Source organism: Anas platyrhynchos, chromosome 13, assembly GCF_047663525.1.
Source record: "Anas platyrhynchos isolate ZD024472 breed Pekin duck chromosome 13, IASCAAS_PekinDuck_T2T, whole genome shotgun sequence".
Taxonomy (NCBI): Eukaryota; Metazoa; Chordata; class Aves; order Anseriformes; family Anatidae; genus Anas; species Anas platyrhynchos.
The window spans coordinates 5,363,323-5,385,324 of NC_092599.1; the positions used below are offsets into that span (position 1 = coordinate 5,363,323).

At 48.4% G+C, this 22,002-nt stretch overlaps 1 protein-coding gene and 1 long non-coding RNA gene across 9 annotated transcripts in view; one reads left to right on the top strand and one right to left on the bottom strand.

Moving 5' to 3' along the window:
• FRMD4B (FERM domain containing 4B) overlaps positions 1 to 22,002 on the top strand; it is a 115,227-nt gene that overhangs the window by 60,370 nt on the left and 32,855 nt on the right. For all 8 annotated transcript variants that reach the window (XM_013091821.5, XM_072044147.1, XM_021266706.4 and 5 more), the window contains exons 4-7: positions 306 to 398; positions 3,599 to 3,683; positions 14,640 to 14,696; positions 15,734 to 15,756. In XM_013091821.5, coding sequence (XP_012947275.4) covers positions 306 to 398; positions 3,599 to 3,683; positions 14,640 to 14,696; positions 15,734 to 15,756 — 258 coding nt within the window. The remainder of the gene's footprint in view (positions 1 to 305; positions 399 to 3,598; positions 3,684 to 14,639; positions 14,697 to 15,733; positions 15,757 to 22,002) is intronic.
• Positions 6,309 to 11,301, bottom strand: LOC140003545 (uncharacterized). Its single transcript, XR_011812410.1, has 2 exons — positions 7,099 to 11,301; positions 6,309 to 7,023 (listed from the first exon to the last, which is right to left on the bottom strand). It is a non-coding gene; the product is annotated as an uncharacterized lncRNA (long non-coding RNA).

Here is a 22,002-nt window from a genome sequence, read left to right on the forward strand (position 1 = left end):
TCAATGGAAGTCGCCCCGTTTATAGCAAAGAAGGGTCCACTTCTTTTTCTGGATGCCATATTATGGCTTTTGTGCTACAACTGAAAATACAACTGTAAAGAGTGTTTTCTAATGTTCAAAAGTGAATTATGTCAACATCTGAAGTTAGGGAAAGAGGAAAGAATTTGAACTGTTTGCCTGCTTCAGAGCTAAATTTTGCAATTTTGTTTTTGAAGTAATGCTTGGAGTAAACATGTGCACTGGAAAGACCACATTTCCACATTTCCCTTCCTACTTGTAACCATCCCCTCAATCTGTTTCTGCAGAGGTCAGAGCGTCTGGCTGCAGCTGGACCACAGAGTCCTGGATCATGACTTGCCCAAGAAACCAGGTCCGGCAACTTTGTATTTTGCTGTTAGGTGAGTAATTGTTTCCAGAGAGAAAACAGTACCCACTTGGTTCATTTATCTCCAGCGGTTTTTGTTTAAAGGAATGGATTAGTGATATAGGAAATAAATGTCAAACCGATACGATATTTTTAAAGGGTGACTAAGTCCTAGGTAAGTGCTGCGTTCTTTTGTGTTTAGCTATGAAATCAGGTAGTTTGGAACCTGCTACTTTTTAAACTGGTACTAGCACATTGTTCCTTCCTTTTTGTTTGTTTAAATCACCCCCTTTAAAATCTTTTTTTTTGTCTGACTTGTCTTTAATAGTGCTATATTTTGATGCAGTTTGTTTAAACAATCACACTTTTTCATGTTCTTATGTTTACTTAAGGTTTGTCAGCACTTGAAAGGGATTGCTGATGGCTTCTTTGCTCACACAGCTTCAACCAGTCCCCAGGAGAAAATAAAATCCCTGGCAAAGGGATGATTTTGGCCAAAGTAATTGCGTTACTTTAGGGCTTTTGCTGGCAAAGCTCTGCTGGTTAGGATGTGTTTTTTTCAGGCCTGTAACAGACAGAGCTGTGCTGGCAGAAAAGACCAAGTGTCATATTCTTAGTGTTGTTAGAGTTTATATTTTTGTTTTCCTTAGTTTGTGAGGAAAATGAGAGCAGACTGACCTCATTCAGTTTCCATATCAAGATTTATGCCTTGTGTGCTTAATTAACCGAAGCACTTCCAAAGCAGAGCCTGTTGTGCAGTTCGGTCAGTTGGCACCATTGCCCTGCCACGTCCTCTGTACTCTAGACACGGAGAGAAGGGTTCCACCAAGTGGCACTCTGTTTTTGCTGAATATGTGCTTATTTGTGATGGAGTTAAGTGCTTCTCTTCCTCCCCCCTTCTCCACTTTTTTCAGGAAAGGGAGAGAAAAAAAAAAAACATTTTAAAAGGGTTGATGGTCTCCTCAAAGTATTCACTGTTTGAGGACCTACAAAACTAAAATATATGGCTGGACATGGTCCTTTCTGTGCCTTCTACCCACTGGGGGCTACCATGACCTCACACCTGAGCTGTCACCTCCTGGCAGTTCTGTGGTTGGAGCTGATGTCATTGCCTTGTGATGTCCAATTTTGCCCTCTCCGTTGCAAGATGCCCCTCTGCAGGACAGGGTGTGTAGAGACCTGGGCAAGAGTTGATGCATAAAGAGTAGGCTTGGGAAGATCAACTTCTAAAAGCTAATTTTAAGTTTAACTGCTCCAGGGTGATGAGATCCAAAAGAAGCAATTGGGAGCCAAGGAAGAGGGCAGTGAGCAGGAAGCCTGTGCAGAACAGGAGGAAGGTACAGGAAGAATTAGCAATGTAAACACTATCTTATGGTTAAAAAATAGATATTCCAGCAGATTCAAAATGTGCAGCACTGCATTTTGTCACCACTCTTTGCATAAGTGACTCCAGGCCTTTGCTCAGTGGCACAGGCCTTGGGTGGTTGGCTCAGACGCTTATCTCGTGTGAGCACATGTGCCTTGTCAGAGTCTATTCTTTAGTCAAACTCCCATGAGAGCAGCTGAAATGCACAGTTGGAGGCTGGGATGGAGAAGCACAACAGGGATGGGAGGGACAGGCGGTGTGCAGGTGATGGGCAGTGAGCACCAGCACACCTCTGGCCGTGCACAAGGTGACCCCGCTGGATGCAGCTGCAGGGTGACCCTCGGTCTGAGTGAGTGGGCATGGACTGGAGAGGGGATACTTATTTTTATGCTTGCATAAACTCAATCCAGTCATGTAAATCTTTCATATGGTACACTCAGCTGCGGAAGGGCTGTATGATGCAGGTTTAGGACTTATAAAAACATCATTCTAGTTTAAAGGATGCTGACAGCATCAGAAATAAAAGGAGAACACTATACTTTGTTTTGAAACATGCCTGTTGTCCCATGAACATCCTTATCTCTTTGCTCTGGTGTTCTCCATCTGCACTGCACTGATAAGAGCATTCAGCTTGTGCCACGGAAGAAGTGAAGCGCCCAGATCTGCCCAGGACTGCTTCCCCTAAGTTGGGGGCTCCCACCATCTCCTGCTCTAACAGCTCTGACCGGGTGCTGCTCCTTTTCAGAGCAGGAGATGCTGCCCTGCCTATGAGGGCAGCAGTAAGCTATGTCTGATGGTCTTGGCTGAAAGAAACTGCAGGTGCAAAGCAAGGGATCGTCTCTGAGCGTGGCAGGCTGCATGGTCTGTGTTAGCCCTCCTGGCCTCTCGTATCACAGGCTGGAAGCTGACAAGCTCTGCTGGGGGCTGTGCTGCTGGGGTGGTGGTGGTTGCCCCAGCCCTTTGGCTGCAAACAGAATTGTACCTTCTTCTAGCATCATGTGGGAGAGTCTGGATCCAATCTGTAATGATAATGAAGCACAGGCATTCAGCTTTTAAATCCTAAAAGGATTTAAAAAAAAATAAAGAAGGATTGACAGGACAATGTTCCCACAAATTTGTCTCTTTAAACTGACTTGGCAGTTCCATGCTCCTCAAATTAGAGACGTGTTTTCTCTGCATCTCTGTGTCTCAGCGCTGCTTAGTTTGATGCCCTGAGTGAGTCAGAGGTGTGCAGACAAGTTGTGTGTGGCTTGCGGAGTGCCAGCTGTGTGCATCATGTTTGGCGTAGCTGTGTAACAAATCAGGACACATCTGCCAACCTTGGCTGGGCCAGAGCAACCCGTAATGGAATTGCTTTATTTGGTTGTGCCTCTGCATCACGTCGCTTGTTTGTATGTGAGCTGTATAACCGTAAATCTGTTCTGGTGGCAAGTTTTTGCTCAAATGTCAGAGGCTGGTGGGTTGCAGTGGGATTAGCTACTGCATTGTGCGGTGCTGGCTTTCCATTTTTCCATTTCCCCAACCTGAAACACCCAGTTTTAAGTTACCTTTTCCATTTCTGTGGTTTTGCCTGCATAGGAAGGATGGGTTTTGCTGCTTTAAACCTCAACAGGGTTTGCAAATGAGATTAGAAGTCGTCAGCTACCTGTGATGTGTTGAACAAAAGGAGTTTTTTGTTCCCTTCATGCTGTTGACCCTCAATTTTCTGCTTGTTCCCTCCTAATAGGCAGGAAATGAAGTGCAGTAGCTTGTAGTTCCTCTGTACCGTTTTATTGCTGGAGAGCATAAAGCTGAGGAAATCAAATGATTTGGGAGGAAGATGAAACCTATTCAAGAAAGTAACTTTGCTCTATTTTTTTTTTTGTCAGGTTCTACATTGAAAGCATTTCCTTTCTCAAGGACAAAACGACGGTAGAGCTGTTCTTCCTGAACGCCAAGTCCTGTGTGCACAAGGTAAGGCTGGGCATCCTTTAGAACTCCTTGTTGTGCATCCCCTTCTATTGCTCCCCACACCACTTGGATGGTTCTGCAGACTTGCTGAGAGCACCATCCTATTTCTAGATCTTACAAACATTAAAATCTCAGCATGCTTTCTCTCCTCCTCCACTTAAACACTGATGCTTGAAGCAAATGGATAAGGATAATGATGGCTTCTTGGTTGTGTTTTCACAACCCTGCTGTGTGCTCACCACGCTGAAATGTCTCAAATACTTGAAAGCTTTTAAGTTGTTTGAAATCTGGGTTGTAGCTTTGCAGGTAGGCTCTGTCCCAGAGTGACATATCCCTCTACATGCTGCGTGGTAAATGTTTAAGGAGGAAGGTGAGGAAGATCCTATGCTCTGGTTCCTAGTTTCATGATTTTGTACCTTAGTTAAATTAGTCCAAGGGTCACTCCGTTCTTACAACCTTTCCTTGGAAAACAATCATTTAGTGTTACGTGTAAGGTCAGCATAGCAGGCCAAAGTTTTCACCTTTATTATGTTTCCTATTTTAGAGAGCTCTCATTCTGTATCCAATGTTCGTTATTTTATGGTAGGATCAGAAAGCTTTCACAAAAAGCAGTTAATGGCGACGTTGTGACTGTGGTTTGTGCAGGAATTGCTTTCTGGAAGAGTGGAGGAAACTTGCACCTTTTCACAAAATATTCAAGTTTTAAAGAACGTTTGAAAAACTTCGGGCCTCACTAGTTACGTTTCATTAAAAGCAAATCTCCGTTTGGCATATTTGCCATTTTAAATGAAGGGTCTTGGCAACCTGTAATAAGCCTTCCAGGGAATACTGGAGCAGTTTGGAAAGAAAACAAATTTTGGAATTGGAAAACGGGACCGGTTTTAGTCCTGGTATGGGGAAAATACCCCCGCCCCAAGAAACAGTCTGCTATTGGAATAAATACTAGGTGCACATCAAAACATTTGGGTGCAAGTGGTGCTTTTATGTAGATGCATAAAGCATAAGAGAAGTAAAAAGGGAAGCATGAAAAACGCCCTCACTGATCATAGGCATAAATATGTCATCAAGACAATAGAGAGTCACTTCTGGCCCAGATAAATATTATTCAAGCAGCACAACTTCGTCTTATTGAAATGAAGTGTTGATAGTTGGGAAGCGCTGATCACGCGCGGAGTGCTGCAATAAGCAGGCTGCATCACCCCGTCCAGTTCGGGGCTTTGGGAGCAGGGAGGTTTGCATGAAGGCTGCTCAATTTTCCCCCTTTACTCTCCGGGAGTGTGCTCTAACCAGCAGCAACGCAAGTGCCAGCTGTCCCCAGCAGCGTGCCTCCTCCCAGCTGCTTCCAGTGATGGTTTTGGGCAGGGACAGCCTCAGAGGTGGTGACTGCGTGTGCCCTGTCCCTGCCGTCCCCTCTGGTGGAAGGGGACGAGACCCCTTGCTGCTGCCTGCATCCCCTCCACCTCGGGACGTGCTCTGTGAAACTGCAGCTGGTGTGAGGTGCTGCAGCTCTGAGCTCAGAGTTTTTTCTCCTGCATTGCACAAACTCCACAGGGGAGCCCTTCTCTCCCTGCACACCCAACGCTGCAGGGCCAGAGCTCTCCCTATTTCTCTTGGGCTCTTAACTCATCCCCGCTATGCAATGCGTGTCACATCAGCTTGTGCCACCATGGTCCTTGCGTGCCAGCAGCGCTCTGACTGACACCTCAGCTGATGTGGAACATGTTACATACACCGAGGTGGCCAACATGCACAGGGAGGGATGTGTAGCAATGGGAACACAGGTGGGTGGGAAAGTGGGTAGGACTCAACCTGTTTATTTAAAGCTTATTTACTTTCAAGATGTTTGCTTGGTTCAGTGGCTTTTAACCTTCGAATTAATTCTCTTTCAAATATTTTTTTACCCCACACGGTAAGCTTAAGGTCGCTCTAGAGTTGAAGCAGCGTGATGTGCACATGGGACAGATTCTTGTGTTTAAGCCCATGGGATCTGGACAAAAAGAGGCACAAAGCACCCCGACTGCAGTGTGCGTGCTGGTGTGGTGCGGCAGCCTCTTTGGTCAGTGCTGCGGGGTGCAGCATCAGCTCCCTGCATGCAGATCCCTCGCTCCACTGAAGCAAGTGGCTGCTGCTCGCTAATGATGGAGAGGAATGTTCCCTGGCACTGCGCAGTCGTTGATCCAGCTTGGGCAGTTCAGACCTGCCCCAGCTTTGCTTTCTTTTCCTCCTTGCTGCATTCAGAGTGAGGAAACTCCAATGCACCAAAAAGTGGCACCCCCTGCCCAGTCTGTGTGCTCTGCTGTGCTCCTCAATGCGCAGGGGTGTGCTGGAGAGCGCAGGACCAGGGCTGTGTCCTAGCCTCCATCCTTGCTTGAAACCTCTGCTCTGCATGGGTCAGGAATGTGCTGGAAGGAGAGCTGCTGCAATACTGGGATGTGAGAAGGCCTGCAGGAATAAGATTGCTTAAAAGCCTGTCATGTTTTTTACCTTCACAAAGCCACTTCCAAAGTCCTCATGATGTCCAGCATTGCTGGATCCAGACTGCTGAGCATTGTGTGTTGACTGTCCTGTCCCGCATTACTCCAGAGAGGTTTTGCTTGGGGCTGAATGAAAATTCAGGAACAAAAATGATAGCATATGATATATATTTATTATGCTAATATAGTTTACAGAATGTATATCTTATATAATGGAATAAAAAGCTGAATTACAGTTTTGAAGCTGGAGAAGGCTGACTTAGTGATCTTCAGTGAACAGCCACTCTCTTGTTCTTCCTCACCTTTCACCTCCAGATTCCTGCAATCCTTTTCGCTCCTTTCTACAAGTTGGCTACCACACTTCCCTAACAAGGGTTTGAAGAATCTGGGGCTTGCACATTTCACAAATTCTGTAGTCACTTTGGCAAGGGAGAGACAACGTAGACAATAAATTCTCTGCTGCCAGAAATATATTTCTTTCTGCTCCTCACCCACTCACCCACCTCCGAGCTCTTCTGTCAGAGCTCCTTTGTGCCTCTGGCCTCTGCTGCCCTGTGCCAGGCTGGTGCATCCTGTACAACCCACCTCGTTCTGTTCCCGTTGCCTTGCCCTCATCCCTTGCAAGCAGCTGGGCAGCTGAGTAGACCCCTTTTGCCCCAAGTACTGAGGACTGGGGCTCTTTTTTTTTTTCTTTTGTAGATCTTCTTTTTTAGATCATGTTTTACCAGTGCTGGAGCTCTGCACCCGGAGCAAAGAGAACTGCCTGGCGCTGAGCTGCGAAGTTCCCCCACACGTGCTCCGTCTTAACCCACCTCTGCGTCGGCACTTTCCTTCTGTTGCATGGTGTAATGCAACACCGCTTCACACACCTGGAAAATAAACTTCCTCTGTTGGATTTGCCAACACACTCCAGCTTTGCTGGCCTTGCCCTCCCCGTGTCTCACCGCTTACGAAGCCGAGCGCAACATTCGCTGTTCCGCTCGTGAGAGCGCCCGGCGTTTCCTCATCGCTGCTGCGTGCACACGTCTTGGCCTCCAGCCTGTGCAATGAGTGCTGCCAGCTCTCTCGCCCTGCCCTGCTTTCATGTCGAGCTGCCCATTTCTTCCCCGCTCCGCTGCAGTCCTGTGGCCATCGTGGTTCTGTGTGGCCGGGCCAGCTGGCTGGCTCTTGCGCTCCAGCATCGGCACTTTCTGGGTTGGAGCTTGCAGAAGCCGCGTCTGCTGCCAGGAACACCACGGGCCGCTGAGCACGAGCTGGGAGCTGCTGAAGCTTTCATCTCCAGGGCTGCAGAAGGGCCTCTCTGACTTGGTTATAAGCTTGGTTATCCACATGTGTTTGGGAAACTGCAACAAGGGTGCTTTCTGTTTGTGCCTCTCTTTTCTTCCATGCCTCTCTTTTTTTTTTAAGGCTTTGAGAACCGCTGCCTGAAAACCTTCAGTGGTGGCAACCTCAATTTACAGGCTTGCTTTCTTGTCACTGAATTCAAGAAGCTGGGTTTAGATTTACAAGGATCTCTGAAATCTTCTGTGCAGCTTGAATTTAAACAGGGAAAGTCCAGCGCTTGGTTTCAGGTGAAATGGGTATCAGAAGTGATGTTTGCGCAGGGACAGGAGAGCTTTGTAACACGTTTGGTATGTTACTGCACAGGGCCCGGCCGTGGCCGGGACGCTCTTAAAGGAAGTGGGTAGGAGCTGGTCAAGCACATGTTGATGATAAATTTGGAAAGATAAATTTGTCTTTTCTTTCAAAACAGCCAAGTTTGGAAAACTAACACCCTACTTGGCTAGCGAAGCACTGTCAAGTTTATTGTGCATTAGAGCTAACCTCCTTATAGCTCCGCAGCCATACGGTTGACTCCTTGCCAGTCCTTAAAATATGTTCTGTAAACTAAGAGCTTGATCAGGTTGGCCGTGTTCCCCTTTTCCTCTCTCTCTGTGTGTGTTGGGGGATTTATTTATTTAATTTCCCGTTCGTTTCAAGGACTTGCGAGAGTTGCTTTAAAAAAAGAAAGAAAAAGCTAAAGGAAATGAAAGTTTTCGGTGGAGCCTGTAACCGTGATAGCTTCGTGAGCAGCGATGCTTGTGAGCCCTTGGCAGCCAGAAGACCAGTGCTTACCAAGAGGAGCTGCTGAAACAGACCCCTGGTGTGAGCATAAAGCCTGGCTGGCTTCCAGCTCGCGGAGAGCAGAGTGGCTGTATATTAGAGAGCTCTCGAAAGGTTTATAGCAGATATTTCCTAATTCTCTCCCATCTCGAGGGACCGGGGAGCGTTCCCATGCAGCCTGTAACACGGTATAGCCTGATCCTAGCCAACCCTATTAAAATACGCTCTGTCTGTTGCCTGGCTTTGTCATCCTGCTCCTGGAGATGGCCCACGTGAAGCCCAGGATGAGGCTTGGCAGGACCAGCTCTCCTCTTCTCCACCCCGGGGGCTTTTGTTATTTGCTCCCGTGGGTGCTGGGGGCCACCTCCATGCCCTGAGCCCCTGGTGGTGTGTGAGCAGAGGCGAGGGATGGAGCACAGCTACGCCTGTGAATGCAGTGTGACAGACTTGTCTTTTGGCAGGAGGCAGGACCCCAAGCTGCTGGGAACTGGTGGATCTCCCCAGGAGCCCCATACTCACCAGTACCCCGTGAGACCTCCTACTGGGTCACACTGGTGGCTTAGGGAGGTCTTGGCCACGGTGTGGGTGTAGTTAGAGGACTCCACAGCTGCTTGCAGAGGTGCTGGTGTTGGTCTGAGGCTGCGTGCTGTAAGAGGCGATTGTGCCCCAGCCCTGTTGAGGCTCTTGATGGGGAGGTGGAGCAGTGTCCCAGGTGTATCTGGGCTGGCCCGTTGCACGTGAGGATGTGGTTGTCAGCCAAAGCTTCGTAACTCACACCTCTTGACATGGTCACCTCCTTCTGAGCCTAACTGCTGGCATTAACTGTGATGGAGAGGTCTGCACCTTCGATCTTCTGGCCACAGGTGAAGATGCTGTGCCATCCCAGCCTGTTCTGGCGTTCAGGTGCTGGGTATCTCACCGTGGTGTTGCAGCAGGAAAGAGAAAGCCTGTGATTATCTGGCAAGAATCACCAGGCTTAATGTATATCCTGGCTCACAGGGAAGACTTTGTGCATTCTTCACTGTTCTTTGCTTTTTACTTTTACATTGTATTCATGCAGGGGGGAAAAAAAGCAGCACCAGATGACTGGGGCCCTGTTGTGCTGAACATCGAGAAGTCTCCGAGTTACCCCTAGACAGTGTCACTGTCCCCGGGGGTTCATGTCGGTGTTGGCTAAGGTACAAAGCACAAACAAAGGAGATGGGGTGAGGATGACTGGCAACCACAGCGAAATAAAGGGTGTAACAGAAACCTGAAGCTTTCACTCCCTGCGAGTGAAAGCTTCACCGGGCAGCAGTGACAGATTTTTTTTGGCTGGAAGGGCCTGAGCTGCTGAGCTGGGCAGTTCCTGCAGGGAAGAGCTGCAGCATCCAGGGGACCAGCAAGGTTTGGGGCTTCAGATCCAGGAGGGAGCAGGACTGCGATGGGGCGCTCTGTGGGGCAGCAGGAACTGCAGGCAACCCACGGGGGATGGAGAGGTGGCTGCAAACGCCTGGCGTCAGAGCAGCCCCTGGCGGTGTCGCTCTCAGGTCTGAGGTTGCTCGCTGCCTTGTGCCTCCTCGGTGTAATCGCCGCTCAGAGCGAGTTGCTGAGCTTGCCTGACCTACTTCTTCCAGGGCTGCTCTCGTTTCGTGGTGTAACTGGTTGTGTGTGGCCCAGCAGAGGCCACCTTGCTGCCATCTCTGCTCCCATGGAAGCCTTGAGCTCAGGAAAGACACGAAGCTTTTAGCTCTGCGGGGACCTGACCTTGCACCTTTGGGTGTTCAGGACACATCTGTGGGCACCGGGGCCCTGGTGGGAAGCTGCTGCTGCAGTGCTGGGTGAGGGCATGGGAGCTGGCGTGGCTTTGTTCACTTGTTCTGGGTCCACACCCAGCTAATTGCCATCCGCAATTTGACAACCTTCTTGGAGACGTTTGGTTCCTTCCTTTCCCTCTAATTGCACCCTTTCAGCTTCTTTTTTTAATCACCTTTCAGAAATCACAGGTAATTATATTCAATGTTGTAGCTGTCTTGAGGCTATTCAGGCATAGTGTGGATTTTGGGGGGTATCTTGGCTTAATACAACTTTTTAAGAGGTTGGCTTGAGGGAAGAGGTTCTTGAATAACTCAATTCTCAAATCTTCACATCAAATGTTGTCAGTCTTCAACCTCTGGAGGTTACGTGCCCTCTGAAGAAACTCTCAATTTTCATTTCTCGCTCTGGCTCTCAGGAGTTAAAGATGACAGCTCCTGTGTTGCTTTAAAAAAAATATCCTTTAAACAGCCTAAAGACTTGCTTAGCACAGTTAGTGCTCATCTGGCTCTCGTCATTGTTCTGCGTTTTCATCAGGCTTTCAGACGGGTATCTCTGACAGTTCCCGTGTTGATGCTGTGTCTAATGAGGGCTCGCTGCTCTATTCATCACCAAACCTTGTGATTTTATCACATTCATGAGCCCGTTTCAGTGCAGGCAAAGACTTGAGCTCCTGTCTGAACCAGGGGCTGAACTCTGCCTGTGGACACTGAAGGCAAGAGTTGTTTTTTTACTAGCTGTGGAAATATTGCTGGATTCCTGCTGCATACTCACTGGGCTGGGCGTCTGCTCCAACCTTTTATTATTCTGACGTCTGTCAGGGTGACAAAGCCACCCCAATCCACTGGACCAAACGCACTGTTTAGATAAGCCAGTGGCCTTTTGGAGAGCTGCGTGAGGGGGTGAGGCTGGCTCCTGGCTGAAATGATTGGTCCCTGTGCAAACTCTAATTGAAAAATATCAGTTTCATCCCTTCCCTAGAGCTGCACCCTCTGTTCTGTTCTAACTTATTTACATCTAAAATGCCAAAGACTCAGATTTCATTATCTGAATTGCATCCATCTACTTAACCTCGTGCTAGTGACCTTATTCCCACGTGGGACACATCTAGGAACACCTTCCATCTTCATCGAAAACACAACCACAGGAGTCTTCACTGACCTGGCTCCCAGGGCTGCACCTACTTACCGAAGCCTGCGCTGAAATTCCAGGTTTTGCAGGTGAACCTTTTTACAGCCACTCTTCCCCGTTTAGTTTTTGAAATTGGAAGTTGCTGTTAAAGCAGGGCTAGAACAGAACTCCCCATTCGCCGGCCTGGGAGGCTGAAGGATTGTTCCAAAATCACAATATTGTCAGAGAGAGGAGAGAGCCCTGGTCCTGTGTGAGTGATGTGTGTTGCTGTACGGGTCTGTGTCAAGTCAAAGGCTGTCCAAACTCCTTGACAGCCCAGGGCTGGATCCCATTATAGCAATGGCTAATCGGGGAACCAGATGGCAAATAACATTATATTATGATGGAAAATAATCCCAGGCTCTGAGGGAATTGTCCAAGAGACTGTCAGTTGTACAGCATCAGTCTGTTAGATAAAGGCTGCTCTGGGATCCCTTGCTTGAAATCTCTCTGCTCCTCAGCTACTGCGTGCCCTCAGGTCAGTCCCTTCCCCTCCGTGTCCATCTGTCCTTAGATTTTAGCCCCTTGAAAGGTAGGGGTTCTGCTGGTTGCTCCTTGGTGTTTTTTCTTTTTGGGGGTACAGTTACTGTTTGGCAATACCTGGTGATGATTAGGTCTGGTCCAGCCTGTTTGCAGCAGTGGCACTGCACTGCAGAGAGACAAAAAGGCTTTTTTAGTGCACTTTTAGGTACCGGTGTGGACAAAACCTGGGAATGGCTGTTTGAGAGTGCAGGGGAAAAATAAGTAAAAGTTTTAAGTTCTGGCTTCAAGGTGGAGATACTTATACAGAAAGTGGTTTTGGCCAACCTGCCGTGGTTGAGTGTGAGTGAGCGTTGTGTGCTCCGTGTGTGTGTTTTGTAGCATCAGGTATCCCAGAAAAAGGGGACGGGGAAGGTCCTCCAGTAAAGATGCCTTCAGCGTCTTGTTTAAAACAGGCCCGGCTATGGAGGACTTCCCTACCTGCTCATTCCTAAACGCAGCTTTTAAGCAAGCACCTCTGAAAGTGAGGACGCTGGCTCTGCAAAACCCTCCTGGTGAAAGCAGTGACCGAAACCGCGCCTCCAGAAGGAGGGAGGCCTCTGTTCCGCCTGTTGAAACCCTAAATGAGGTGGTTGGGGAGTTCACTTTCAGTGTCCATGGAAATGCCATAGCAGCCTGGTAAAGTGACCAGAGTTCCCTGCAGCTTGTATTTAGGACCAAGCAAACCAACACGTAAGAGCAGCTTCCTAATTACCGTGGCTAATTAGTTAATGTTAGGGATAGGCTTTGAAGATGAAAAGCGAAGAGGTGTTCAGTTATTAAGTCTCCAACACCCCTGTAATGCCAGCAGCAGCTCTTGCTGTGGGTCAGCAGGGACTTGCAGCTGAAGTGGCTCACCCAAACGCTGCAGAGTTTTCCTTGGAGCCTGCAACAAAGAGCGGAGGCCCTTTGATGTGAGGATTGCATTTGGCTAGGTAAATCTCTCCCTGAGCTTGTTGTAGCATAAAGGTGATGAGCCCCATGCAGCCGATCCTGCCTCGGGGCAGGGAGATGGTCTTGATGAGCTTTTAAAGTCCCTTCTGGCCCCGTTTTCCCTGATTTTGTGGTCCAGGGAGGGCTTTGCTCAACTGTAGCTTGTTTTTCCTGCTCGGCACAGCTTGCTGGGCAATGGCCTTTTCTCAAATCTGGGTTCCCCCCTGTTGGTGCAGAGCGTGGTGCAGGGAGGGCTGGTGTCCCGTATCCTCCCCACCACTGCTTCCTTCAGAGGCTGTTTGAGCAGATGCAATTGAAGCTAAATTGAAGCTAAAAAGGCAGCTGAGATGTGCATGACAAAGACTAACCTGCTGCAGACCTGGAAGTAACAAAGTGCCTTCATCTTGCACCTACGTGAAGACCGACGGGGCTGCGAACCTTGCCTTTTCTCCCGAGCATCAACATTAAAGAGATCTGAAGGAAAGAAGAATTTGAAGCCTTTTTTTCCCCCCCTCCTATGTTGTGATGTGCCCCTCCTCTTCTAATAAAATGTCTGGGAATGCTTTGGAGGCTACTTCTGCATAGCTCCTGCCACACCTGTTGGGAAGGGGAAATTCCTCGTAGTCTGCCCTCCCGGAGCCGCCCCGGGGAGCGCTGCTGCTGGAATGTTTTATCGACAAAGCTGGCAAAAAGCTTCCTTTCCATGAAAATTGAATTATTTGTTTGCTCACTTTTGAATTTTCTCTCCGTGGGCCAGACCTGCAGCTGTAGTTAATTAGCCCAGCTCCAGATGTGACTTATATATTTAGGGATGTCATTTCCCTGCATCTCCGTGAGTCTATAGGTCTTCCTGCTGCCCTGGTTTGGGCACTACGTCAGCTTTTGGTCTGCCTTGTCCCTCATTTAGGCAACAAATCCTGGGGACAGGGCTGTGTGGTGGGGTCTTGGTGGCAGCAGGTAGGCAATCACGTACGCTACCTTCACTTGCAGAAGGGTTACAAGAAAAAAATCTGAAAATTCAAGGGATGGCTCCTGGGCCAATTTTGTGCTTTATGGGTGGTTTGCAGTAGGATGGGATAGCTCCGACAAACAGAGCTTGAGTTGCAAGTGTGTTTCCTTTACTCTCCCAGTCCTATTGCTGGTCCCAGATAGAACCAAGACCAGGATTTCTGCTTGCTAGAGACTGATCTGGAAAGATTGCACTTAAGATTGCAAGCTTAAAAAAAGAAGGAAAAAAAAAAAACACGTGTAATTCTGATGCTTTAGCATTTATCGTTGTGCTTTCAGGCCATGACTGCAAGACTCTGCCTGGTTTTGGAGTGGGGTCAAGAACTGAGCTTTCCAGAGTGGGAGGCTGTAGAGCTCCTCTGAGCATTGCAATAAAACGCATGTACTTGCAGGATTTGGAGGCTGTAAGATCTCCAGACTGTGTGTGGTAAAAGAAAATTAGTTATAATGGCCTCGTGATTAATAAGCAGCGTTTATCTAGCATCATGGGTGTGCATACCACCAGCAAAACAAAGCCGAGGTCTCTGCCTGGGGGAGGTGGTGTGCTTAGAGCCATAAATACCTGCGCTACAACCTGCTCTCTTCACGGCCAGTTCTTTAAAATGTGCAGGATCAGGTACCTGGCAGGGCGTGTGCAATAAAACAGATTTAGAAAGACAACACGCGATGGCATGAAAAGAGAGAGGGGGAGAGACTGGGGGAGGTGGGAATGGACGCCCTGTGTCCCTGTGCGCACAGCAAGTGTTCACGGAAGGGGAGAAACAGTCCCGGGGCGGCGAGAGGGCTGGGACTTGCTTGGAGCCTGGGCTCCCCCCCAGCTGCTGCTGGCAGAAGCGATGCTGCTCGCCCAAACCCTGTGTGACCAAACCCCGTGTGAACTTCCCTCTGCAGGCGGGCGTCCCAGGGGGCGGGCGGTGCGGGGCTCCCAGCGCTCACCTTCTCCTCTCTCTGTGCACAGGGGCAGATCGAGGTTGAGAGCGAGACCGTCTTCAAGTTGGCAGCCCTGATTTTGCAGGTAAGCTCTTCTTTCTCGTGCCTGGAGCCGCACGGTGGCTTTCTCCTATCGGCAACTCTGCAGCTTCGGCATGTGCAGCCCCTTGACTTGTTAGCTCAGCTGCGTGCTGCCTTTTTTTTTCCTCTACTCTATGAAGACAAAACCACGCGGTGTAGTTCATATTCTCTGTAGTTGAAGAGGGGGAAAAATATGCTACAAATGTTGGGAGCTGTTTTTCTTTTAGGTTAGGCGAAAAAAAATGTGTATTTGTGGAATTTTAAATTGGAGGAGGGAAGGAAGGAGGAAAAGTTCATCAGGGGAAGTAATTTATTTGTGCAGGTTTCTATCCAATGTATCACTTACTCTTTTAATTTAACTGTATGCTAGAGATCTGGGAAGAAAGAGAAGAGTATGATACTGTAGCTAAAACTTGTGTGATGCCTGTGAATTTTTCTTTCAGAGCACATACTTTATACATCAATTATCTTAAATTATGTTAACTTTTTCTCCCCTTCATCAAGTGGTGTTGTCCTCAGACTTAAACTTTGGTTATTTACCACCTTTTGTGAAATAAATATCTCCTGTTAAAATGTTGGTCGTGTCCTCCCTCCCACACACACACTGTCACTGACAAAATACTCCAGCCAAGCTGCAGTGCCTTGATCTGCCCGAGCTGCTTCCATCTGAAGCGAGCCCAGTTCCTCCCAAAAGTTTGACCTGCTCATAAAGCCGACCTTTAGCTGGGTTTGGTCGGCCAGAGAGAGAACAGGATTTCACTTCTCATGCAGTAAAAGAGACATGGGATTTGGATCATGAAATTCATCCCCCTTCTAGAAGCAGAATTATTTATGGTGTAGGTGGATAATCTACAGCTGGAAGCATAAAGGGCCAAGTCCTGTTCCTGAGTGCATGCAGGCAGCCTCTGGGCTCCGCATGAGTGGAGCTGAGGTCGGGATCCAGCCAAAAAGCTGTGGGAGTGGGGCAGCGAACAATGCTGGGAAAACCGAGGAGTTTTGAAGAGATCTTGTTTTAATTCTGTCACTGTTTTTCAATTGTAGGAAGCCAAAGGGGACTATTCCAGGTAATAACATTTTCCTTTCTAACCCTAATGTGCTTGATGGATGTGTTTTTGTTGGTTTGCATTGTGTTTCAAACAATCAGAAATGGGGGGGGGGCGAAGTCCAGCCGGGAGCAGCGGCTGCAGAAAGCAAAATGCACCGCTAGGCTGGATAAAATCTGAGTGCGCAGGGTGAGTAAGTCCTTCTGTGAACACGCTCTGAATCAAACCAATTTTCAGGCCATCCCTCTCTGCTCTTCTCCCCTAATGTGCATGCCTGAGTGGGACGGGGAGAAAACAGCCTTGCAGCTCGGCTCCAACCCTGCCCGTGCCCCTGCCCACCCGGCAGCAGCGCGTGCAGGGGGCTGTGGAGCTCGCCAGCTGCCCACCGAAGTCAATGAGCTGCTTTCTTCTGCAGCTGCCCTGGGGCCTCCCCCTGTGCCCGCACCTGACCCAACACTTGTGCTGTGGCTGGCGTGCGAGCCGTGTGCTGCGCTTTGGCTGTTTGAAGCTGTGTCCTCCCAGGGTGCTTGCCCTTGGAAATCACTTTCTGTGGGTTCACCTCCGTGCACTGGTTTGGGTAACCAGTACTGGGGGCTGTAAGGGGAGCTGGGGTCGCACTCGGAGCTGTTGGAGCCCGGGGAAAAGACCTTCAATTAGAAACAGCTCGCAAATAGAAATCCAAAAGGTCAGCTTTGGTTGCGTTAATGTTTTACTACTTGCTGAGTTTCTATATAGGAGGAGTGATGTGTTTACACTTTTGCTGCCACAGCTCTCCTGCTGCAACAGACGGGTTTTGAGAATGCTCAGCAGAGAGCTACCTGCAAAAACGCAGGCCGTGAGTCGCACCTGGCTGCCAAAACCTGCAGCAGGGACATCCTCTGCTCTTCCTGCAGCATGTGGTTGTCAACTCAGTGCCAGTTCTTCGGTCCAAGACCCCTTCTTCAAGTGCTGATCCTTCCTCCACTGAAGGACAGGCTTTGTGTGAAGTCCATCACCATCTCCCTCAGCTTTTTGTTGGTGTGCTGTGATGCCTGCAGGGAGGAAAAGATGCCCTTGTGACTAAGATCAGCTGGCTGGGCTGGCTCTGCAGATGATTTCTGTTCCTATTCATGCTGTAGACCTGCTTTGTGACCCACAGGATATTGCTTATAGCCGCAATGTGCTGCCCTTTTCACCAGACAGACTGCTCATCTTGCCTGATTTCACAGTGATTCCCAAAGCTTCGCTTAATTTAGGGACAGAGAACTCACGTTACCACAGTTCACTTGTCAGGAAGTGACTTGTTAAGCTGCAGCCACTGGTGGCGTGGGCTCTCTTAGCCTGGTACAAGATCTCAAGAAAAGAGGTTAAGGTTAAAACCTACCTTTATAGTTAAAAGCTCCGTTCTGTGGTTTGAACTTAACTCTGCCTCCTTATCACTTGCAATAAATAGGTTTGTAAGCATTGCTTCACCTGCACAGGGACAGTGTACGTGGCTATTTCACATGCCTCAGCTGACAGGTTGGAAGGAGTGTGTCACCTGTGGTTACCTTCAAAAGTATTTAAAGAAAATTGGAGGGAAGAGGTGTGCTACAAGCCTGATCTCCTTTTCCAAGTGCAGCTCTTCCTAGAGATGCCTCTTGCAGGAGATCATAGCTGTGGCAATTGCTTTCACTGTATTAAAAAAAAGAAAAAAAGTTATGCCTCCGTATCAAATGAACACAGCCAGCTGTCCCAGCCCCCAGCAGTGAAGGAATTTGATTTTACATATCACAAGTGGTCATTTGGACCGCTGATGATAAAGCACGAGCTTAATTACCGACCTATCTAACAAAGATACTGTGTGAGTGCTCTCCCTGGCACACGCACCGCTGAGAGCAGGGACGCGGTGCTGCAGCCTGCCCGCCCCTCGTGCCCTGTGGTTCCTCCGTCTGCGGTGCCTCGCTGCGATGTGTTCACCGTGCGCTATCATTTGGCAATTCCACTTTGAGTCACTTTCTGGAATGCAGCTCTTGCACCATTTCTGCTTACGTGAGAACAGCCTGGTTAATTTTTTTTTTTTTTATGTAGGATTAGTGCTGAATGAACTCCCGTATATACAGGAATCGCCCCGAGTCCTGGAGCTTAGCGTGCTGGGAGTTAAAAAGGGCCAGTCCAGGCAGCTCTGGTGAGCTCTGCTCGTGTCACACACCTCCTGGGAGCTTTTTGGCAGGCGCACATCCCTCATGCTGACTCCGGGTGGGAATACACAGACTGGTACCAGGGTACGAGTGCTTTAAACTCCCACTGCTCTCCAGTAACCCCTTTCCCAACCCGCTGCTCAAATTCTCAGATAAGACCTTGCTGGAAGAGTGCAGTAATCTCCCGAGAGCCACCCGCCCTCCTCCTGGGCTGAGTGGGTGAGCACATTCTTTGGAAATCTGTTCATTTTCAGCGAGCAAACCTGACGTGTGGGCACTTGGAGGAAGTAAAAACTTTAGGTTTCCTACACCACGGAGGTGACCCTGGGGAGCCCTTGCAGCCCAGTAGTGCTGCCAGCACGGCCACACGAGGTTCCCTGCGGCTTGGCCTCTGCAGGTGCCGTGCGGTGGTGGGTCCCCAGGGTGCTGGGCTGCCCTCCTGGCACCAGGACATGTGCTCTGTCATTCAGAGAGCAACACGAAACACTCAATTCCCACTTGGAAAAGACACCGGTTTGAAGACATCTTGATAAAGCCTTACAGGCTGTTAAATACAGGCTTCGGAATTACACCCACGGCATGCCCGGTGCAGGTCTGCCCTTTTTGGATCGCTCTGGTTTCTCAAAGGTGGCCTAAAATTACCACGGGACCGCAGGAGGAATTATTAGTGAAGATGGCAACGTGCCGCAGTGGTGCAGCTCGCCGCACGCCCAGTTCCTGTTCCTGTTTACTGGGTTGGTGATCCTGGCCACCATCAGTAGTCACCCATCTGGGTGATGCAGAGCGTGCCGCGGAGGTGCCCCATCTCTCCCAGGTGTGGGGCAGCGTCAGGGCTGAGGCAGGCACAGGGTTCCTCTGAGAGGTTTGTGTCTGGGATGCTGGCAGCAAGTTTGGGATGCTGCACGTCGATGGCCCTCTGCCTTCCTGCCGCATGGCTTGGTGCGCTTTGCTCAGGAGGAGGGATGTGACGCTTGCTCGTGTTTGCTGCCAACGCCTGATCTAGGACTCTTGAGTTGTCTGTTTCTCTTTCTGAACTGAATCCTCATCCGTCTTCTCCAGTTCCTGTATTAAGAACCCCAAACAAAACGCAAGTCATGAATGTTAGCGTAGTTTTGAAGCTGTATTCCTTAAACGCAGTCACCCGCTTGCGTGGTTACCAATGGAACTGAAAAAGTTGCAACCCTGCTTTAAAAAATCTTGAATTTTTAAACTTTCTGCGAGGGTTTTAAAAAGAGAATTTGATTCAAGTTGCAGCTTCTAGCACAGTTGAATTTTATTTTTTTTAGAGGGGGGGACAAAGTTCTACTTATGTTAGGATTTTTTTTTTTTTATTTTAAAGAGACCCAGTCAGAATAATTACAAGACCAGGCTGGAAATTATTCACCGTGTAAATATGCAATACATGCAGTCTTGTCTCCTTGGAAAATAAATGATTTACTTGTACTTAGTTTACAGACTGCGCATCTGCCCTCAGAAATGTTGTACAATAGTAGATAGCGTTGTGTTTCTTTGTAGCTGGAGAAAAGAGTTTGTAACTGACGTGATGACTGATAGTACCGAAAATGCTGTGCTTCCAACGTTGGAGAGTTTATTAAAATCAGATTAGCTGCTCGGACTATATCAAGAAAGTAACTTTTGAAAAAAAAAGATCTCTGACTGCTAATCTTGGATCCCATTTTCCACAATAACACTTCTAGGACAGCAAGGCAGCCCCGCTCCCTGCAAGCTGATGAAGTTGCTGGAGGAGGGCTTCCGTTCCCTTTAAATAGCTGACACATTCGGTTTTGATTCTGGCCTGTGGGCTGCAAAGATAACTCCTGACTGGTGTAACATAACACAGACAAAATAATGAATTCCTGATAGCTGACATGTGTGAGACACTGGGGTTTATCATTACGTGGGTGATAAAGGCAGTCTGCAGCAGGAAGAGGTTTGTGTGAAAGATACGTTTGCTGGCTGCGGCGATAGAGGAACTGGCTCAGAAGCTCCAAACTTTACAAACTTTATGGAAGAGCAAAATAAGTGCTTGGTTTAGTTGCAGAAAATTGGCATCAGGAATGTGCTCCTAATTAAGATGAGCACTCACTCTTAGATTTTGGGTAATGTTTGCTTGGGAGTATAATTGCTGGAGGGAGAATCTGTTGATGGAAAGGAACGTGGAAATGGTGATGTGGGCAGTGCTAGGAAATAGCTGCTCAGGGAGAAGTCAGAGGGTGTCTGACAGCGAAGCACCTGCTAGCTGCCGTGCTTACCCGAGGACCAGTTTGGCATCAGGAGCAGGACACGCCTGAGAATTGTTGGAGCCAGTTTGTCCAGCCTGTTTTGGGAAATCTCGCCAGGTTCAAATGACCAAACCGCAGGTGTGGTCGCAGCCAGGATTTGGGGCAAAGCAGAAGCACATATTTGGAGCAGATTCCCCCGTTGTCCCTATTTTCCCATCCTGGGGAGGTCTGGGAGGGATCCGTGCAGTGTAGGGGGAGCCCACCTTGCAAGCCCACCTCAAGGGGCCATGGTGGTGGTGTTCTCAGCCTGAGCACATCCCGGTGCCTCTGGCAGCCCCAAAGGATTTCCTTCCAAGCAGGGCACAGGCTGTACCGGTGGGTGACATAAACGAGCCGGTAGGATCCACGTTCTTAAAGCTGTCTGGTGCCTGTCGTAGACATCAGCTCAGTTTAGTTTTGGATTTTCCTTTTAATGCAATTGCATATTTTAGATGCCTGTGCAGTGGTGTTTACAGAGGCTCTCCCCAGCACAGCCCACTGCTCCCTGGAGGTCGTGTCTGCACAGCTGGGAAATCAGCGCTGAGCGCGCTGGTGCTGTGCTTGCCCCCACTTTGCTCTACGGTTCCTTGTTTGCCGAGTGAGTCACTGTGTTTTGCCTTTCAGCTGCAACTCTACTTTTTTTTTTAAATGCCTTGCTAGGCACTTGCTCATGAACCATTAACTCTGGCTCAGTCGAACCTGGCTCTGTGCGTTCCTGCCCTCGCTGCTGCAGTGAATAACTAATGTGGAACACGACGAGCACAGATTTATTAACTTTGACCCTGTTTGCTGAGGGAGGTGATTATGTATTTCACTTCATTTGGAACATGTAAAGAATGGAGGTGGTAAATAAGCAATTTTAGGGAAAGGAAAGTCATGTTTAATGCATATTTGATACAGTGGTGATTTCCCTACTTGACAAATGTCAGATACCCACTTTCACAGAGATCTCTCTCTGATTAATTGAATTTTATACCCCCTTGAAAGAAAAGCCGGTTGAAAACTAGTAATTTTTCCATTACTACCCCCAAGTGTATCACGTGAAACGTGTAGTGAAGGAGCCAGGCAAGGAGCCACTGAGCTCCCTAGCTCCATCTCCCAAAACACTCAGGCAGTAGTTCTGAGGTGGAACTGTTGTTCTTTCCTGTTTTTTTTTTTCTTCCCTTCAGTAAAAAGCTGAAATTCATTGTGTAGACCAGGTGCAATTACAAAAAGTCGTGTTTAAGACACCAATTTTTTGCTAGACTTAACACCAACATTTTGTTTTCTGCTAGTGCTACTTGTAAAGTTCAGGACAAACCAAAGCACGTGTCATCTCTGAAATGCTGTCATTTTAGCGTTGTGGGTTTTTTTAACAGAACAATTTTAAAATAGGAAATTGTAAGGGCTGCTGAGGAATTTATATAGTATGCAGCAGTTGAGTTAGCCTGAATTAGGTGGAAGTACTGAGTGAAGTGAGCAAAGAATTAAATGGAGAAAGAAAGAGGGTGCTTTGAGCAATTTAATATTTTGATCTCTGGGGATTTGCTGCTATAGTGTAACTCTAATAGTTGTACATAATTATGGCAGTTGGGTAAGTAACACATTTCTGTATTTTACATGTGTATGCAAGATGTTAGTACAATTTCCAGAGGAGCAGCAAAAGCGGTCATGGTGTTTTGTCATATGTAAGGATCCTTCAGCAGTCTTTTCTTTCAGTTCTTCATCTTTTCATTTAAGGCACTTTTAGCTCAAAGAAGCAGTGCTATGATGGGTACAACCCAGCCACCTAGGGAGGGCTTTTGTGCGTGCTCAGAGGTTCTCCAGTCCTGCACCACAGGCTGCAAGCAGCAGTCTGAGCTCTGGTC